Source organism: Talpa occidentalis, unplaced genomic scaffold (assembly GCF_014898055.3).
Source record: "Talpa occidentalis isolate TD23 unplaced genomic scaffold, MPIMG_talOcc4v2.1 talOcc4.4, whole genome shotgun sequence".
Classification (NCBI taxonomy): domain Eukaryota; kingdom Metazoa; phylum Chordata; class Mammalia; order Eulipotyphla; family Talpidae; genus Talpa; species Talpa occidentalis.
Genome location: NW_023604295.1, coordinates 3,554,937 through 3,575,204, shown reverse-complemented (window position 1 = coordinate 3,575,204; position 20,268 = coordinate 3,554,937). Strand labels below are relative to the sequence as shown.

The 20,268-nt window shown below is 52.6% G+C and overlaps 1 protein-coding gene across 3 annotated transcripts in view; it reads right to left on the bottom strand.

Moving 5' to 3' along the window:
• The window catches only part of ERG (ETS transcription factor ERG), a 145,197-nt gene that overhangs the window by 49,215 nt on the left and 75,714 nt on the right, over positions 1 to 20,268 (bottom strand). For all 3 annotated transcript variants that reach the window (XM_054700271.1, XM_037524941.1, XM_037524942.2), the window contains exon 2: positions 1,480 to 1,694. In XM_054700271.1, the coding sequence (XP_054556246.1) occupies positions 1,480 to 1,619 (140 nt within the window). In that variant the 5' untranslated portion in view covers positions 1,620 to 1,694. The remainder of the gene's footprint in view (positions 1 to 1,479; positions 1,695 to 20,268) is intronic.

Here is a 20,268-nt window from a genome sequence, read left to right as displayed (position 1 = left end):
GGCTGCAGCAATATTGAACATCAGCATCTTCATCCCCATTTTATAGGAAGAAACTAGATGCACAGATGTGACCCGAGCTCTCAGAGTCAAGGGACGCTCTGGCCTCTCCCTCTCCCCATCGGGCAGGCCCGGCTCCTGCTAACATCCCCTCAAAGGCTCTGTGACTTGTGCCTCTGTCAACGCCACGCTGGAAGTTGACGCAATGGTTTCCAGCGCTTATAAAACATGACACTTATGAAAACCGTAATTAGCATTAAAATATATATGTAGCAAAAAGGGCCCATTATAGCTGCAGCCGGCGGAAAATGCAGGGGGTGTGGGGCAAACACCCTGGGCTGGCTCCAGACGCTGCCTCCCTCGCGTGGGGGTCCTGGGTTGGCAGAGATGCCCGGGCAATGGGCCCTCGTCCATCATGGAGCTGCCCAGAGGGTCCGTGAGTGGCCGCACGCCAGAGGGCTCTGTACACAGCACAGGCCAGAAAACACGAGCGGTTCTCGCCACCGCGTCAGAGTTCACTCCATTTAAAAGCAACGCTCCTTTCTTTGCCCTGAGATTTTATATTCCTTTCCTGGAATACACCGGGGGTATGAGAGCATGGCTGAAATCGACTACTTTTCCAAACGGCTTCCTGTGGAATGCCTTGGAGCGCCAGCACTCCCTCCACGTTTGAGACATGTTCTGGGTGACAGCAGCGGGACAGGACAACTCAGGGAGGGTCACAGTTCTGGGCTTTAAAAAGAGAAACAGGGGCCTCCCCGGTGGCGCAGCAGTTGAGCGCTGGGTTGCGAAGCTGCCCACGGCCTCTGCAGCACCGGTTCGATCCCCGGCTGCTCCCCGGCCACCAGAGGAGGGTCCTGCATGGCGCGCAGACCTCTCCTGCCGCCCGCTGCTCCCCTCAGCAGTGTCCTTCGGTCCTTCTGCCTGCTCTGCTCCCCGCTCTGGCTCTGGTGAATTCTCTCACCCTCCCGCGCTGCTGGCTGTACCCAGTGCTTGTATAAATAAATAAATCTTTAAAAAATAAAAATAAAAAAAAAATAAAAAGAGAAACAACCTGTGCCCCGGGACAGGCAGACAGCGGGGCGGAGGGGGGTCTGGGACGCGTCCAGGTTGGCAAAGTCAAACGCTCCCCGGCCGCGAGCTGATGCCGTCCCACCGTCAGGAGGAAGACGGCGCTGTTCTCCAGACCATAAACCCTCCAGACGAGTCCTGCCATGAGGACGAGGCCCTCCCCCACGCCTCGTGCCTGGAACCCAGCAGCACCGCCTCTTCAAAGAGAATTCTTGGTCGACAGACAACCCGTTTTACAGCCCTGAGCCCCAGCGCACCCTCCTGGGGTGCACATTTTCTCAGCGTGGCCCGGGGGTCTGACCCGCGGCCGTGCTTTCTGAGACAGTCTTTGGGGAAGCAGGACTGATGTGCACGTGCCCTCGTCAAGGGACAGGAAAGTGGGTGCAGGGAACAAGAGGCAGGTCTCCTTACCTCGAGCCGTTCACCTGGCTGGGGGTACACTCCATCTTGATGGTGACCCTGGCAGGGGGTGGAGACAGCCAGTCCTGCTGCGGGACGCGGGGGCTCATCTTGGAGGGCTGCCCATAGTCGCCGGAGGAGGACGCGGTCATGTCCTTGGGCAGGTGCGGCGCGCCGTAGGCACACTCGAACAGCGACTGGTCCTCGCTCACCACCGACAGCGCCTCCTGGCACCAAAGAGACAGAGTCAGGGCCTGCTCCAGACTCATGTGTTCAGACAGCGCCGGCACCGAGGCCTGCGCGGTGGGACCCGCATGTCAGGCCACCCTCCAGCCCCAATCTCCACCTTTCAGGAGGAAAACAGAACTGAGGTCTTCCCTCCAGACCACAAGAGTTGGACCGGGCAGCCTTGAGGGGCGAGCCTGCGGGCCTCAGATCATCGCAGGCTGACGGCAGCTGCGCCGCTAAACCCCACTTTCATCTCAACTCAAGGAAGTTGAATTTCAAAGGTCTTAGAAGACACCCAACTGCACGTGTCATGATTGGACAAACGCAATCTATAACTCAGGCAGGCAGGGGACAGAGCGGCCATAAAGATTAAACAAAGGCACGTCAGGCTGACACCTCGGGATCTGGAGCGCGGCACGTCCTGGGGCTTGGAGTAAGAGGAGGGTAAGCGCAGCACCCAAAGAGGCGGAGCGGTGAGGCCCCCGCTTCTAAGTTATCAGCGAAACAGAGTTCCCAGGGGCGTCTCCACATGAGCGAACATCTGGCTGATACCAAAAAAGAAGAAAGAAAACTGAGCACACTCCAGATGCCGCCCAGTACCAGGAGGGTGACTGCCCAGATCACAGACTACCTCCCTTTTCTCCTGACAGTCTACGAGTATCTCTGCTCTTCTGCGTGGCCTGGTGAGCAGACAAGGAGATGTGCCCTTCGTGCCCTCTTTGGCTTAAAGTCCGCAAAGGCACCTGGGACTTGGAAACCCAGGATTTGAATGACAGCAGCCAAGACAGAGCCACTGCAGACCATCCGGTTTGGGCTCTAGTTCAGAAGAAAGCATCCATGTGAGGATGGCTGCTGTCTCTGTCAGGCCTCGCGTGTCCCCGGCGCCGCAGGCAACAGGTGAGATGCAAATGCTGGGTGAACCATGAAAGTTTTAAGAATGGAAACTTGGAGCCAGGAGGGTCCCCTGTAAACCCGGAGCCCAAACTTCTCGCCTCCAGTGAGTAAAGCTGAGGTTATTTGGTTGGGATGTGCAGATCAGCTGCCCCTCCACTCGTGGAGTCCATCTCTCGGTAAATAAGGACGCGCCTTCCCATTCATAGCAGAGTCGCCCAGAGCAAGTTTTCCACGCTAGAGAGTCCCTCCCCACCCATCAGCATCCTCGGGGAGCACCAGCAATTTCACCAAGCACCCCACCCCACTCAACGTGTACTCCCCCACTCTAACCACAGCCCCCGCAAGTTTCCTCATCACTTCCCAAGCAAGGAAGCCTCTCTGCCTGGTGCGCTGAGCTGTGCGTCAGCCAGTCAGGAAAATCACAGGGAACTAAGCTCTGCCTCAGCGTGGAGCACGAGCGGTATCAGTGCACACGTACCAGCCCTCGCCCCACTTCATTAAAAGAATGTTGGTGTGAAACGGGCATTTAACATCCTGCTCGTGCCCAGTTTACAGCATCATGGTGTGCGTTTGTGGGCACCGGGCGGTCACCACGGTCATCCCGGTACCGTAGCTCTGCTGGTCTCCACAGGAGGCCACACCTCTGTTTCCCTCCTCTGTGTGTGTGTAATGAGGACACTCAAGATTTACTCTCTTGACAACTTTCAAAGATGCAGCACGATATTATTGCGTATGGCGCCCTGCAGTGCTGGAGCCTGTAAAATCCCTCAGAGCGCAGCCCTGGCCCTTCGGGGGAAAAGGAAGCCTGGAGTTCAAACAATAGCACAGAACAGACAGAAGGATGGGCTGTGTCGGGTAAAGGAGAAAAGGCACAAGGGCATCTTGAAGACCCCACGAAACCCACATAGCGACGGACAGAAGCCACGTGAGGCGGCAGCAATGGGGGTGACTGAATGTGGGGGAGGAGGGGCTCAGGTTGTAATACTTTCTCTCTGAAGGTAAGTAAGCACCTTCAGAATCCAAACTCAAACGCATGGGTGTAAAGGAAAGCCAGCACCACAGACGCAGCAGAATGACAAATAAAGACAAAACTGACGGTGTCTTAACAGTTGCAAAGCGGGGCCTCCCTCCCCAAGTTGCATGGAGCTTGCGGCTTTGCACACTCAGAACACAAAGCAAAACTGCCTCCCTCTCCTCACGCCAGGTCCTGCAGACGCGACCCCTCTGGGTGGGGAACGACCACTGTCTGATGCCCACTTTGGCCCCCAATGAAGAGAATCATGAGCAAACGGGTGATTTATATCAGAAATGGGCAGAAACAGGTTACACAGAAAGGACAGGCAATGGTTTAAATTACAAGCAAAAAAGAAAATGGTTTTCACAACAGAAAGAGCAAGAGTGTGAAAATATTAGTGTAGCTCCCGGGTAAACCAGCTGTTCTTGCAAACACATGCAACGAGCAGATACATGTAGTCTAAGATTTTTAAAATGTTCGAACTGAAACAGGCTTCCCCGCTGGGTGGGGCGGGGGCGGGTAGGAGTCTGTTTGCACATCTGGCAAAGCATTCTTTCAGCACATGGTTTGCTAAAGACAGAAATCAAAGTTAATTGAGATCAATTTAGAAAAAGAAAGGCCCACAAAAGCCAGGAGATAAGGGAGGCACACGTGTTCTCTTCCTATCTGAAAATCCTCCTCCGAGTTAATATTGCATGAAATGACAGGGGTGGCAGGACTCAGAACATCAAACGGAGCTTTTGTTCACGAGAGGAGAAACAGTCTAAAATAGGGAAGTTGGAGGATAAACATTTCAAAAGGGGTGAAACACAGTCCACATTCTGGAAAGATAGAGCAGTCAAAAGCCTTTCCCCCAGGACACTCCTGCTAGACCAAGACCACCAGACACGAGAGCTTAGTAGGAGTTGGCCAAGAAAACACACAGGCGATCGCAGGCACCAGGCGCCCAGCAGCACCTTTTAACGCTGGGGTGTGAAAAGTAGCTCAGGGGTGTTATCAGAAACCTCCGTCAGCAAGCGCGATACTCAAGCCTTGCTGTTCTTCAGGAAACAGAGCCTCTCTGCCCCTCCAGCTGAAGCGCTACCTCCCGTGCAGGGTGCGTGTCACCCCGGTGAGAGTAAGAATGACAAAGCTGAAGCCTCAGGTTCTCCCGCCTGCAGACCCGGACTTCAAAGGGACAAGCCCATCCAGCCCCACAGGATTAAGACCAGAATGGGCTCTGAACACCGCGGGTCCCAGGGCCGCAGGGGACCAGCACTCCGGCTCTCAAGGGGCTTATTCTGCCCTCCGGGGAGGCTGCCCCCCTTCCCTGCCGCCTGGTCTCCCCCTCCAGTCCTCAGCAAGCTGCCAGGCTCTGGAAATGCTCGGGTGACTTTGGAACAGGGAATTCCAGAAAGTCAAAACAGACGGCAATGTGGCGTCATGAGTTAATATGCTTGCTCCTGGGTCACTGTAAAAAGACCTGATCTTTGGATTGTTGAATGCTAGTTTCAGGGGTCGGGGGGACAGCATTTTTGTCTGCAGCTCCAGGAAAGCTGGGGTATTCCAGTGTGTCAAATTGCAAACGACCAAAGCCACTTTTTACGAAACGATGAGAAATACATAAATTCTATGCAAATTGCCCCACACAAAAGGTGCCGCTGTGTTAGTGACAGAGGCGCTTTCATGTCAAATACTGACACGCCAGCAACATCCAGCACCCGCCTGCGGTCTGGGCCCGGGTGACAACTGGCCGAGAGGCCCAGAAAGTGGGGACACGCGGCCTGGCACTGAAGACCCAACCTGGCTTCTGTTTCCAAGTAACTGGTTTTGAGTACAAGAAGGAAAAAATGCTGAGATGAAAAACCAGAACAGAAAGAGCCGCTCCAACACCGAAAGGCCCTTTCTACACATGCCGACGTGTCCAGCAAAAGCTGTCAGGGCTCCTGAAACTGATGAATCCTTTCCTAGCAGTTCTTTTCCCTCACAGCAAAAGAACGAGACAGTAAGAGTCTGGGCACAAATTCACTTTTCATTTGTGGTCCCCACGGTTCAGGAAAAGCCTCCTGTGTCGACGAAGAGAAGGCAGCAGTCTGAATCTGGGCCCGGGGGATGATCAGCTCGCTCTCTCAGGGGGCTCCAGTGCTTTCCGAACACCCCACGGCAGCCAGGGGACTGGACCCCAGGATCAGACTTTGTGCTCGCCGCCCCCAGACAGCCAGGACAGACAAGTGGGGCACCGCAGGGAACACGTGTTTGAGGTGATGCTCATGCTCTAGAAATAAATTCCCAGGGCCCTCCCTTCCCGGGCACGTGTTGAGGTCAGGAAACCACTGTCGTCGCAAATGAGCGGGCGGTCTTTTCTGTCAGAGTCTCACCCTCTGCATTTCTACACGGATCTCGCCCGTCCACTCCCGCCACAGAACAGAGCAGAATGTGGCGTGTCCGGTCGCTCCTGCCGTGGACACAGGTAAGAGGCATTTTAGCCACTTGTTGTACAAGGGCAGCCGTCACTCTGCCCACAGGTGAGAACACGGGTGGAGAAGAAAGTCACGTAAGTGAGGACAAAGGAGAAGCAGGCCGTGTTGTCTCTCAGCGGGGTCACCCCAAGGACTCCAGCATCTGGGACTCAGGAGACCCAAGGGGGCCAGACTAATGAGGTCACAGGCGAGTGAGACCCTCTCGCCATGCGCCACGGCCGTGGGAGAGCAGGTGTATCGCTAGAGAGACAGAAGCTGCTGGACGGGGGACAAGAGCAAAGGCCGAGGGGAGAAATACCCAGCACCCCAGCATTCAGGATGTAGGAGACTTGGGGAGTCTGTCAGAAACCAGCACTCAGGGTTCTAATCACAGCTTTTCAAGGGGCCTCAAAGCTGTGCAGCAGTCGGTCCCAGACGCTTGACTTCTTACCTAAGGGCTTATTACTTTTCTATTAAAGTAACATTCAATCCCAACTCTATCCAGATTTCAGGGGCACAGCATTATAGCTCAACATCTGTGTCTGCTACACGATGATCCCCCCAAGTCTAGTTTCCATCCACCACCCTGCAACTGACCCCCTCCACCCCACCCATCCTGCTGGTGACCCCCACCAAAAGGCCAATTTCACCCACCACCGAGTCTCCTGTGTATCTTACTTCACGGTTTAAATCAGCAAACGCGCCCTTTTCTTTGGTTAATGAGATTATTCAGACTCAAAGAGAGGGTCTCTCGGGGGTGTGGGGGGGCGGGCTTCTCCTGGCAGACAGCACAGAAGAGGCAGGACAGGCAGCGGCCCTCTGATGGGCCTCTCGGTGCCTGTAACCTAGTGACACTGGAACGGTCCTCGAGCCCAGGTGGTTCTGGCTTCTCTTCGAGGCTCGTGCACACGGCAGGTGCTCCTGGAAAGCCTGTCCATGGGCACATTCACAGGAGAAGAAAAGCAACACAAACAACACAGGCCCAGGGGAGGCCCCACGCCATGCCCCAGCGCTCGGGGCCCTCATTCTGAGGGTGCAACATGCGCACCGAGACGGTCACCATCCCGGGGAGCAGACACTTGGCCTGTCAGCACGTCGCCAGATGCTGGCGTTAAGCTGCCTCAAGTGGGCGCGAGCCCCTCTTGCCCTTCTCCATATTATTTTCTCCTCTTAACTCTTCAGTAGAGGAAACTCTAAAACCATCTATTAAATCCAGTGGCAAGCTTTGTGTTCACGTTTTTCTGATTTAACACGTTGCTATTTTAGTCCTTCAGAAATATAAAGAATCTTGGATTAGCCTCAAAGGAATCGGATGTGGGTGAATGAGGTCCATCGAAAGAGAGTATTTGTGCGGTATGGTACCAGACGCGTTCACAACGGGTTACGCCAGCGCAGAGCTAAGGGGGCAAGAGCCAGGGCTGGCAGGGAGAGACACACGGACACACACACACACACACACACACGACACCCATCACACGCATCTATAAGCTGAGGATCTGTGTCAGAAGCACTTTAAAGGCCCTCGCACGTGCCTTGTCTTCAGTCGCCCCCACTCGGGCAGACGTCGCCTTCCCCACAGAGAGCCTTTGCTCCTCTGCCTGTCCCCCACTTTCTGGATGGAAATCCCTGCAGGAAAGACTGAGCTGCAGACCGGGGCCCTTGTGACCCTCGTGACCCTCCGCCACGCCGGCCCGCTCTGGCCTCCCCAAGTTCTCGTCAGCCCTGAGCAGACCCAGCAGGTCCCCACATCCTCTCTGCGCACATGCGTCTTCCTTGCTCCTGCCTTTGTTCAAAATACAAGCATTTTTAAGGGAACGAGGTCAGAAGGAGAAAGACAAATACCGATGGTTTCGCTCCTGCGTGGGACATAAAGAAGCAGAACAAAGGAACAGACAAGACTGAACCAAACGCAGCCTTGGACTCTGGCTCTAGAATGAGGCCACCCCAGGGGGAGGGGAGAGGGAGAAAAGTGGGGGGAGGGGCACACGGACCGTGGTGGTGATGGGCTCTGCTGGTGGGGTGGTGCCGTCTGAGGTGTGAACCGGTACCCCTACATCACACAGTGTCGTAAACCAATGTCACCTCAATAAAAAAAGAATACAATAAAGACACTAAAAAATCAGCATTTGCAGGGAAGGGTCCTTCGTGCATGTGTTCCCGGGATAAAAATAGCTTCTTAATGTCACCAATTTGTCACTGATATTCCTGTTAACTGTAGAACTAAGTCACCATGTAATACGAACGCCCTCGCCTAATGTATACGTGGGAGCCAAAAGCTTCTAGACATTAAAACAAGGGGTATGTGTGGACGCGTGGGGCATGCAGCCCTGACTAGGATTCGTAAGCTCACCCCACAGGCAACACCCCAGCAGCCAGGCCCTCACCACGCACCGCAGGTGTGAGCTCAGGGACATGCAGTGGGACTCATGAGACAGGGACATGCAGACCAGCGAGGCTTAACTGGAAGAGGAGCTTGCAGGGTGGGAAGAGCAGCTTTCCACTGGGAGGCAGAAATCCTGCAGCGCCATGCGAGACTGCGGGTGTGTCGGAAAAACTCCAAGAAACAACAATTATGTTCCCCATGATGAAAACGAGACTTGGACCTTGGGGAGACGGGAGCCCCACAAACATACTTTTAAAGCAAGTCTCTGTTCCCTTTCCAGGTGCTGCTCAGCTGGCTCTGAGACCTTAGGGAGGCGCCTGGGAGGGGGTTCCTGGTGGCCATGGCCAGGCAAGCTTCAGTTACAGAGACAGCCAGTCCCAGAACGCAGACTGCCACGGTGTCTACACCTAGCAACACTGCACTCTCTGTTTAAACACTTGTCAAGGGGGTGGAGCTCATGTCAAGTGTCCTTATCACAAAATAAAATAAATCAACAGCAGGGAGAGCACCTTGGAAGGGTGTCCCTGCTCCTGGCACCCGCGTGGTGGTGGTTCCCAGGTGGTTGTTCTCTGCAAATCAGGCACACATTCAACACACACAGCTTTCTGTGCGTCAATCAGCCTCAATAAAGTAGTTTAAAAAAGAAAAACAAAAGCAACAATGTGTAAGTGAGGTTAATAGCTTCTTTGTTCTCCTGCAGAGCAACATGTTTTTTCCCCATAGGCTTCTTTCCTTCTTTAGAGATGAACAAAAAGTGTAAAAACATATGTGGAAACATCCTGTTTGCATGTTTCAAGTCAAAGAAGGCAAAGGTTGCTCCGTCAGTGCCTTCTGTACCCCCTTGGCTTCTCTGGTGCTGATTCGCCTCCCCACACTCAACTCTTTTTTGTTTTCCTAATCGTTGTCATATAACCGTCTGAAAATAGCCATCCAAAGCCTTCATCCTAGTTTGTCTAGTTTAAATACTTCATTTGGGGTGAGAGATTCTTTTCCCTTTCTAGTCCTGGATTCGGGATCCGCATAGAGATGCATTACAAGGTCTGAGGCAGCCTCGAGACAGCATTTCTGGATCTGGGTGCAGAAGATCTGACTTTGAAACCGGACTCTGGCCCATCTGTATCAGCTCTGAAGCACCCACCACCCCTTTCTGTTTCAAGTTTTGACCCACAGTGAGCTTGCTCAGGGCCCGTGGGACAGGCAGATTCTGGGCCTGAGTTCTGTGGGATCAGGATCCACTCAGTAACACCACCGCCCGAGGAACCAGACGCCATACGGACACATACTCAAGTGTGTGCACTGCTGCCCCGCCCTCATCCAGTTTCAATTTCATTTTGTCAGTAGTAAAGGTGGTGTAACAGCTGCCGGCTCGCAGTCTGGGCTGGTGAGTGCATTAGTGTATTGAAAGTTTCACCAAACTTTAACACTATATTTCAATTAGGATCACATCAGAGAACTCTCGTGTGACTAACCCGAATCCTCTCGGGGCTCAAGGTGGAGAGTTGGACTGTCCGTGTCTGTTGTATTCCAACAGCCAGAGACCAGGAAAAGCACAGAGTTTGTTGCATGTGGTCAGCCACTTACTCCTTGTTAGCGCTAAGTGTAAAATCATCTCTCTTCCTCCAACATGAGGGTGAAAATAGAAGAAAAGAAGGATGAGCTGAATTGTGTCCTTTATTGTGAAGAGCACAACAGTCACTGGGGTCCTACGTGATTTAAAGCTTTTGGCGCCTGCTCTGCTTCTTTAGTGGGTTTTTGGTTGTAATTCTACACTAACTTGTTTGATCTCAGTCAAATGTAAGCTTTGTGCAGGAAGGGATCTGGCTCCTCTGCTCAAATGTGTTGCTTTAACTGGTGGTACATTCCCTGGAATGCTTCTGACATGCTCTGGGAAAGAAGCTGAGAGAGTGGATGGGTGCATGGGTGGATGGGTAGATGGGTGGGTGGGTGGATGGGGAGTGGGTGGATGGGTAAGTGGTGGGTGGGTGGAGAGATGAATGGATACGCCATGCCCTATCAGGCGGGGTGGCGTGTGGTCCTCTTCTCTTACGAGGGCCCCACCCAAGAGGCAGCCCCACGCTCTTTTCAGATGCACCTAGTCTATAAACCCCATTTCTTCGCTTAGAAATGTACATGGTACACAGTTGATGTTGCTTAAGCTCAAATTCCCCTAAAAAAGTCTTTTCTTCTGGGATGTGGGATCCATGATTCTTTCTATTTAACTCTTCTCGAAGATCCCATTTTAATAAACTTATACAGGGGAGGGTTTCTATGTCAGCCTTGCTAGAAGCTCGCAGAACCCTTCCTCCCTTTGTCTTTTGAAGTCTATTCACTGGGTTGCAGTGATTCAGACTTGGAGAGGCACGAAGGCTCCTCAGAATGCACCCCCAGCCCCACGGGGTGAGAAAGTCATTTGTGGTCCCGACGCTGAAGAGCCCCTCTCAGGACACTTGGGCGGGGCGGCGTGTCATCCTCTCCTCTTACGAGGGCCCCACGCAAGAAGCAGCCCCACGCTCTGTTCAGATGCACCGCCGCACACAAAAGAACAGTGCGCAACATCTGGAACGTGTCTCATCCGTGAATCTCTGACACATGGATTCGCTGTTCCCGATAAAATTCCAAGAATTTTATTCATGAGAAAATTCTGGCACAACAGGAAGTCTTGGCAAGCAGAAGACGGACTCCGCAGATGTCCTGGCCTCCACCCACCGAGCTGTCGCCGGCTCCACTCATGGTCATCAACCATCCATCTCAGGCCTTCAAGCTCTCACCCCCAAGCTCCCCATTAGAGGGGAGTATTTTCATAGCCATAGTTATTATTAAAAAACGGATGCAGTTCCCCCAGACGAGCATGTGATACCAGATTCAATAGGCAAATGTTAGGGTGGGCACATGGGGGCTTCAGGGGGGGGCAGGAGGACCACATGTTTGAGAACCAGCCGCCCGCTCAGATCTGCCACTCAGCGTGGCTCACGCCCTTGGCCTGACCTCCTCACCCACCAAAGGCGCTCTGGTCTACTGGTGTTCTCCCGGACTGGACACTGACATCTCTCCCTGCCTGGCCGGACTGCACCTTCTTTGTTTTTGCACAGATGTGGATGAACCGGAAATTGACCACCCGCCGAGGCCCAGCAACTCCCCGTGGGCTCAGGTTGGAAGTTAAAGCTGGCTTTCCCCATGCTGCCGGGTTTTCATTTCACAGAATAATCACGGGCTCCAACAGCCCATCTCGCATCTTCAGGGAGCCCAGCACCTGCTCCCTGCCTGCGATCTCCGTTCTGTCATTCAACCCGCCACGAAGGACAAAATACGATTCTGCTCAAGGAAAGTCTCGCGGGCCCTGGGGCTCTCGTGTGGCAGAGAAGCACATGCGTGGAGTCTGCACTCGGGCCCGGGGCCCCAGCGCTCCCTTGCTTCCCTCAGCCCGACATCGGCGGCTGGACTTCTCTCAGTGCCTCTGACCTGGCGTGGTGTTTGTATGACCATCTCCCGGCTGCGCCTCAGTCTTGCTTCCAGCCAGACATGGAGCACCAGGGTCAGCAGAGAGCTCTTCTACCCGCCTCATCCACGCTCCCGGCAGCACCCTCCCCCGCCCACGCAAAGGCAGGCCATCCACGGCTTTTAGTAGAAGTAAGAAAGGAAGCCATTGAGAGGGTGAGCTGGGGCTCTGTGTTCCGAAGTCTGATCCTCGGGCCAGCAGTGGCAGTGTCGCCTGGGACCTGTTCAGACATGCAGAATCCCAGGCCCACCCCAGGATGCTGGATCAGAATCTGGATTTAACAAAACTGATGAGGGGAGCTGCACGCACTGGGTTAGAAGGCAGTAGGTGCTCTGAAAAGAAAGAAAAGGCAGAGCTGCACGAGGGACACTGGGCAGAGAGAAGCAGACTACTGTTCTAAATGTAGACTGGTCAGGGAGGTCTTCATGGAGGAGGTGAGGGAGTGAGGAATGGCTTGGTGACTGCCAGAATGAGGCTTCAAGGTGGGACACTCGAAGCAGGAACAGCCAGGGAGAAAATGTCATCACTGGAGAGAAGGAAGAGAAAGTTCGAGTAGTGGACAAGGAGGGCAGCTGGAGACAGGGAGAGCCGTGCAGGTGTGGGCAGGACTGGGTTTCACAGGGGGCGAGAGAAACCCTCTAGATGCGTAGGCAAGCCCAGGAAAATACCTTCTTCCCCGACATTGACTAATATTTTCCAGCTCATAAAGGCCCTGCAAAGAAAAGTCTGTATTCTGAGTTTTCTTATTTTCCAAGCTCAATGGGATCAGGATATATTGTGCGGCCACGTGCAAGCCCAGCACACCCAGTGCACATGGCTGCCCCGAGTCCCCTGCAGCGCACAGCCCAGTCCCCCCATACCCAGAGACCTTGGGGTCTCAGACTGCTTTCCATCCCGAGAGCGCATACGTAGAAGGGACCGTGTGGAAGGGGCCCTGTGAAGACAGGACATACCTCATTGAGGCTTCCCTCTACCCCGCCCGCCAAAATGGGCAGCTCTCGGGGAAAGCGGCCACGGGGACAGAAGCACCAGGCACACATGTGCGGGACTCGCTGGTCAAGCGGAACCAAATCCACGGTGGTCCCTACATGGCCAGCAGTGGGCAGACTGCGCCGTGGGCAGTCACAGCGTGGGCCATCTGCACGATGGCAAACTCAACTAGCCACGCACTTCTCAGAAACCCTTGTCATGAAGTGACAAGTGACAGAGTTCCCCGCGCGAGGTCCCTGTCACCCCAGTGGCATCCCCAGCCTGAACCAAGCCGCAGACAAGAGCACCAGCTGCCGCCGTCTATTAGACCAGACAGTGACGAGGTTTCCAAAAACGTGAAGACAATGGGCCTCTTCTCACTAAGTATCTTGCAAACCGTATTTCCAAGTTAGTTCTCATAAATTATTTGCATGACCAGCTAACAGGTTGATTATCGTTTTCTTTTTTTCTGAACTCATAAACACCCCAGTCCACAGTGCTCATCTTTTTATTTCTAATTCAGTAACTACCCACAGTGAGCACCATGTCAGCACTTGCTCTGTTGCACCCTCAATCATTTTTAAGCCTCCAAAGGGCCCTGAGGCCCCAGTCTGTAGGCCAGTGCTGCAGGTTTAAGCTGGCTGCGATGCAGAAGACACTGCACGAAGAACATATTTTTAGTAGCTGAATGGCACAAAAAAGGAAGCTTGTTGGCCTTCCTCTTAGGCTGACAAGAGAGCGTTCTTGTTTAAAAAAAAAAAAAGTCAATCTCGCCCTGTCAAGGATTTAGCAACATGTTAAATTCGGAACTTAGATATTTAAAAGAGCACGATGGCATTCTTACACATTTCAATGCAGGTCTCAGGGACCCAGCGCCATATACTCACAGGTCAGATGGGGTGGGGACAGTGTGTCTGGGGAGGGAGGAAATCAGTAGGAAGTGTGTCAGGACCCAAGATGGCAATAAGCAGGAGGCGGACACGCAGAGGAGGGCTCTGTAACTGTCACCTGCTTTTGTCACGTTACCAGTTTCAAAGGGCTTGGAGCTGCGGCCAGACAGAAACCTGCTCAATTTGCATCTTGACTTAGCGGTTTCTAAGAATCAGAATTTTTATCTCAGGACCCAAGCAGTCGCAAAGCAGCACTTATTCAAACTGGCAGGTCCCAAGTGAAATCTGAGTATCAAAACAACGTATACTTTTCTGGCACAGGATGTAGCTATTGGCCTGATACACAAAATTCACACCTACGCTCGCAGTGTGCGTGTGAGTCCATCATTCCACAGGTGACCCATGCACACCCAACTTGGGGGCATTTGGTCATCCAGGGCCCTGTTCCCCCTGACAGTCACTCGAGCCTTTGTCTTTCTCCCTCTAGCTTCCCAGCTTCCTGAAGGTTTTCACTGCCAGCGGCCCATGCCTGAGGCTGGGTGCAGAAAGGGGAAATGACACATGGCAACTGGAGGAGCTTCCGCGGAAAGTCTGGGCTGAGAGTCAGGGGAAGGCCATCAAGGGATGAGATTCGAGGTTTCTACAGATCTGCACCTGCACATGACCCTGCAGACCAGCTCATCAATGGGGCCTACTCCCTCCCTGGCCCGGCCTGCTGGCTTCTTGGGATGTTGGAGCTCCTTTAGGTTTCTCTGACGCTCTGGGCAGTGGGGAAAACGTGCATGCTGGGGCTCTGGAATGGGGTGTTGGGGTTAGCATGGAATGGATACCGGCACTTCAGGGCCTCCTATCAATAGAAATGAAACTTGAGACAAGTAAAGATTTTAAAAATCCCCACCATGAGAGCCTCAGACATACAGATTTTTCCCTCAACAGTGTTGGTGGGCCCAGACAGCAGAGTTGATGAAGCTAAAACAAATGTGACAGCAAAGGCAAGAACCGGACGTTCTAAATCCCCCTCTGGGAAGTACAACCATGAGCAGCCTGGGAGGGGCTTCAGTTCACCGCACACCCTATGCCAGACTCCCTCAGTGAACCCCGCGTCTCCACAATGCCAGTGTGGTTGCGAGGAGACAGACTGCAGACCCGGTCCATCCAGATCATAGCCCCCAAGCCCCCCGGCTGGTCCTGAAGCTGCCACTGGGGCCTTGGGTCCAGCTCCAGCGTAGAAACCTTTCTAGGCTGTATGGTTTCAGTTGGAGAATCCAAGAAATTCATGCTCAAGTCCAACTTCATATTCAGCATCTAGAAATGCTTGTTTTTAATATTCCATCACTCGTGAATGCACCAATCAAATATTTATTGACTCATTACTCTGAGCTCTGCATTGTGACACAATCCTAATACTTCTTACAAGAAGCCTCATCTACCATTTGTATGTGATTATCTAAGGAGGAATTCCTATCTCTCTGGATGGGAATTTCGCAAAAATCCAGCCACAGATGCTCATAAACATCATCAACGTGGACAGGCCCTAATGCTTCAGAAGAGCCAGCTTTCCCAGAGGAGAGAGTGAGGCCGGATGGCTGGCGTTAACTGCCCTTGGCTCTTCCCCAGAATCCTTCTATTTATTGCTTCGGGCTAGTCTCCTTCTCTCCTTTTAGAAAATAGTATTAATATCACTAATATTAATTTACTATTACTTTTAGGTAATATTAATTTGTAAGAAACATATTCTGTGACATAAATTATCTTGCATATTTAATTTCAAATAAGCTGGAATGAAAAACAGAAATGTACAGGCAGTAGGTAAATAAGTCCTGCTATTCCTTGCGAAAGGAATTAAACATATGGGCTTATGACCTGCATGCGTGAGGTGGTATTGCAGTAGGAACTACTACTCACATGCTCTCCTACGGCACAGCTCAGAGAGCATGTATATGTACAATCTCATTTGGAGCTAATCAAATCTGGGTACATTATAGCATTAACCCTTATCATATTACAATAATTCCCCAATCATTTGTCTTTTTACTCTCATCACGTGTATTCCACACAGGTGTTTATGACTCGTGTACAACCTGGTTGCATCCCAGGTGTATTTGTTGATGACTTAGGCACCCATGTCTTAGGCCAAGTGCAAGCTCCTGCAGGCAAGGAGGTATCTGATTCATTTCTGCATCTCCAGGGTCAGACTTGGGTCACTCAACCTCTCTGCAAGGGAGCCCTTACCTGTGAAATGGGGCAATGATACGGCCACCTGTCTTAATCGGTTCCGAGCCCTCAAACACTGAATACCAAGTCAGACATACAGTAAGTGGCCCTCAGTGTTCTCCATCATTGTTACTGTGGTTGCTGCTGCTGTTATCTAGGCTTGGCTGAGTTCAAGTTCGAGCTTCAGCAGGGGAGCTAGCTGACACGTGTGAATGTGGTAGGTGGAAGAAAGCAACATCAGGGGTTATATATCCTGATCATAGCTTCATTTAACTGTCCCCCTCCCCCAAAAGTAACCACTATTGATACAGCAAAAAATCATTTACTTGTTAGGCTCATGTGTGTGTCTTTCCAGGTGCCAGCCCCATCGACCTTACCAAATAGGTGTTCAGTCTGCACCCTGGACATTGCAGGGCCGAGAAGGGCCTCTCTGTGGCCGTGCCTCTTCCCTTCCATGGTTACAATCGTAAGCACCTGTCAAAGTGCTTCATCAGCAAGACTCAGTCCCAGAAACTGAATGAACTGACCCAGCTTTCAGAATAGAAAAGAAGGACACTAGAAACCCCATCGACTTGTGGCCATTCTACTTGTTTCTTTCCTGAGTCTATGGACACCAGCCACGAGGGGCGGTCAGGAGAGCAATGTGCCTGTCGGGTCAACACCAACCACCACCAAGAGGCCAACTCGGAAGACAGCACAGGAGCGTCCATCTGGAGGAAGAGCAAGTCACCTGTTGTAGGATTTCAGGACGGAGGTGCTTTTAGACATTAAAAAACCTGAGAGCCGCTGTCTTCCTTGCCCGACCCTCTTTTCCACAATAGGCTTGTTGAATTCTAGTATCTCCACGTGCAATAGTTAAAGAATTGTTTTTCGTTGTTAATAAATGGATGGGATTTTGAATTGCGTTCACTCTTTGTAGCCAACAAATTCTCAGACTTTCGATCTTAGTGTTCAAGTTCAGAAAAGGCAAATGAAATTATCATCTTTTCTTATTTATAAAGCTAATTAGAGTTTGTTCCTTGAGTAATTTTCTTACCAGCTTAGGATCTTTGATCAGATTTGAGACCATGGATGGGCAGCAGACTGACGTGGCTCAGTACAGACGGAATAAGACAGATACGCGTCATGTGAAGGGCTATGCCCAGGATGGAGGCAACTGAAGCCGCTACTGTTCTCGCAACTCGTCCTCCTGGGGTGCAGGCACCGCCCTTCTCAGCACAGCCTGTGCCCTGATTATGAGGCACGAGACTGTATTTTTCAGGGTTCCTGGCTCTGCCCACAAACCGCCAAAGCACCCCCCCACGATTGTGACAACCCAAAACACCCCACAAATTCCCCAAGACCCTCCCTCATGGGAGGTGACTGGCATTTGCCTGTGGTTGAGAACCAAGAGAGTCTTTCCTTAAGATTTCCCTAGTCTTTCCTTCACTTAATATTTAAATCAAGTGACGGAACTCTTACTTGCTTTCATCGCTGAATTGCATACTCTAGTTTCAGTCTGCGTACAAATTAACAGATTGTTTAAATCTCTAATATTTCTGCACCCTGCATTGGCATCCACTACGGAGAAGCAGGCTACTGTGACCACATAAAGCAGAGTGACTGCAGCCTACACCACCCAGGGGACCGAGACACCCAGCAGCAGTTTCCACAGGTTTGCCAGCGGCCCTGAGTGACCTCCCAGCTCCCAGTCCTGAGGGATGAGTGGACCTTTGTCCATTACCTGAATGCCAGGGGCACCAGAAGGCAAAGTTCACGAGGACACAGACTATTTTCCCAGAAGCTGACCGAGTGGCACGACCAGGCACTGGGTGCACGTGGAGTGAATGAATGAACGAGGGAGGTGAGACACACACGCGCTACCTTCAGCGCTCCCGTGGCGCGGGAAGTACTCACACTCCAGGAAAGGGGTGTTAGCTCAGCCGCCAAGCAGGTTATGGTGACATGTGGAGCACTCTACGGCTTAATAAACACCTTTTCATCATTAGCACAAGTGATCCTGCTACCACACCACGGAAACCTAGGGCAGGTCTCACAGACCCAGGGAGGATCCCGTTTACACGGCCACGTTGGGCTCCAAACGTCTCCTGGAGGGTCTAACGCCTTGACTCCCCCGCAGGATGCACTATATTAGATGCCGATGGGGACACCCAGGAAGGTGCGGATATCTGAGCTGAGCAGAGGGTGCCTCTGGGAGCACCCAGGTGCCAGGATGTGAAATCTTCTGCATAGATAAATAAATCTCTCAGAGCAGGGAGGGAAAGGAAAGAAAAGGAACATTTTGAAAAAGGCATTCCTGGATGGCAGCGGCGGGGGGAGGAAGAAGGGCAGCCACTAGGTTCGTTTCTCTTTTCCCTGACCTGCGAAGAAGCACTGATGCCAGGAACCCAGCTTCTCTGCCATTGTCTTGGGGTTGTGTTGACCATGTTTGCTGCTCCTGATTTTCTATTTTGAGGGACCCCAGTAGGACCCAAAGGAAATGAGTCTTGTAGCCCCACCTCCACACTTGAACTTGGCTCCTTAGGCAGACCCCAGCCACCTCATGCAGACCTGTCCCCGCCCTTCAGAGCTGGGAGTTTGAGGGGTGGGGCAGTACACAGAGCCCCAAAATAAAATGGAGAAAGGAAAATGGGGTGGGGGAGGATAAGGAGACATTTGTCAAAAAGGACCCAGGAATATGAGAGAGATATTCCCTCCGCAATGGTCAAAGCTGGACAAGTAGAGCAACAAAATAAAGGCTAGAAAGCTGAATTATACCCCAAAGAATAAGATAAATATCCAAATACCTATACTGATATAAATAAGTAGAATTATATAAATAAATGAGGGAGAAGAGACAGTGCTTCTTTAAAGAAGACTCCCAAACAATAAATAAAGAGGGATAAAGGGACTAGAAAACCATCAGGGCCTCCCTGGTGGCGCAGGGGTTAAAGGCAGCATTATCAAGCTGTTGCCAGCCTGCTCCCCAGCCGGCCAGGGAGCTACCCACATGGCGCCGCAGACCTCTCCTGTCTCCCCGCTGCTCCCCCAGCAGTGGATTTCAGTAGATCTGCCTGTTCTGCTCCCCACTCTGTCTGGTGGATCCTCTCAACCCCCACACCTCTGGCCTGTACCCCAGTTCTTGTATGCATAAATAAATAAATCTTAAAAAAAAAAAAAAGGAAAGCCAGCAGAACCCACAGTCCTGGCGGGCTGACGGCAAGGCCCATGGACGGCTGTGCAAATCAGTGGGAGCAGCTGAACACCCTCCGGGTGTCTCCTTGAAAGTGCTGACCACTGACTGCTGCTGCGTAACCCACGTCCTCAGATCGTCCATCCCCCCTCCAGAAGCCAGGGCGCCATTCAGCTCCCCGAGAGAGTTAGGGCTGCACTTAGTAAGTGGGTCCTGAGGAAACCCGTGCGGGGGAGCAGAGCAGGAGCTTTGTGGTGGAGAAAACTGCAGGCACAGGGGACCCCAGCGACCCCAGGCTGGGTGACGGGCCGTCGCAGGTGGCACCTGCTGAAGGAGCGCCAGCTTCTGTCTAAAGAGAACCAGCGCACACAGTGCCCTCACGCGCGTCCTGGTGGAGAAGGCGAGGGAAGATAAGGAAACGGCCAGGGCCTGGACACAACGCAAACCGCATCCTGCTTCAGACAAAGGACGTCCGTGGAAAATTGGGGGAATTTGGATAAAGTGAGTAGCTTGTTTAAAAGGAAGACGTGGCTTTTTTCCCCTGTGGGGAGCCGGAGAGTCCATGTTTTTGGCTCTGAAGGCCGTTGCTTACCCGAGACTACTTAACCCTGTCGTTCCCCTGGACACGGAGACCGAGGCAGCAGGCCAGTCGCGGGGCATGACTGGACCCCACCAAAACCTTGCAACAAGACTAGGAGGTGGCTGCGGGTGACCTGTGAGCCGAGCTTCCTGACCTGGACAGTGAGGCTGGCCCAACGCGGACGTCTTAGGTTGGCCCCCCCGCCCCGGTCGCGTGAGCCGCCAGCAGCAGGGAAGCTGGTGAAGGCGGTGCGGGAACACTGGGCTGCCTTTGCAGCTCTTCTGTACAATTCGCTGTTTCAGAATTATGTGTTTTAAATGAAGTGGAAGTGATTTGGGTCATGTGCTTTGTCATCAAAGACCTACTCCGTCACTTTGCCCGCTGGTGACATCGCTGATTCGAGAAGCATGTCTTTATGACAGACGGGCCGCACCCCAGACACGGCCAGTTCCACGAGGGGTTTTCTGCACCTGCTCTGCACGGGTGCAAGACAGCGGGCATGTCCACCCCGCTGGGAGGGAC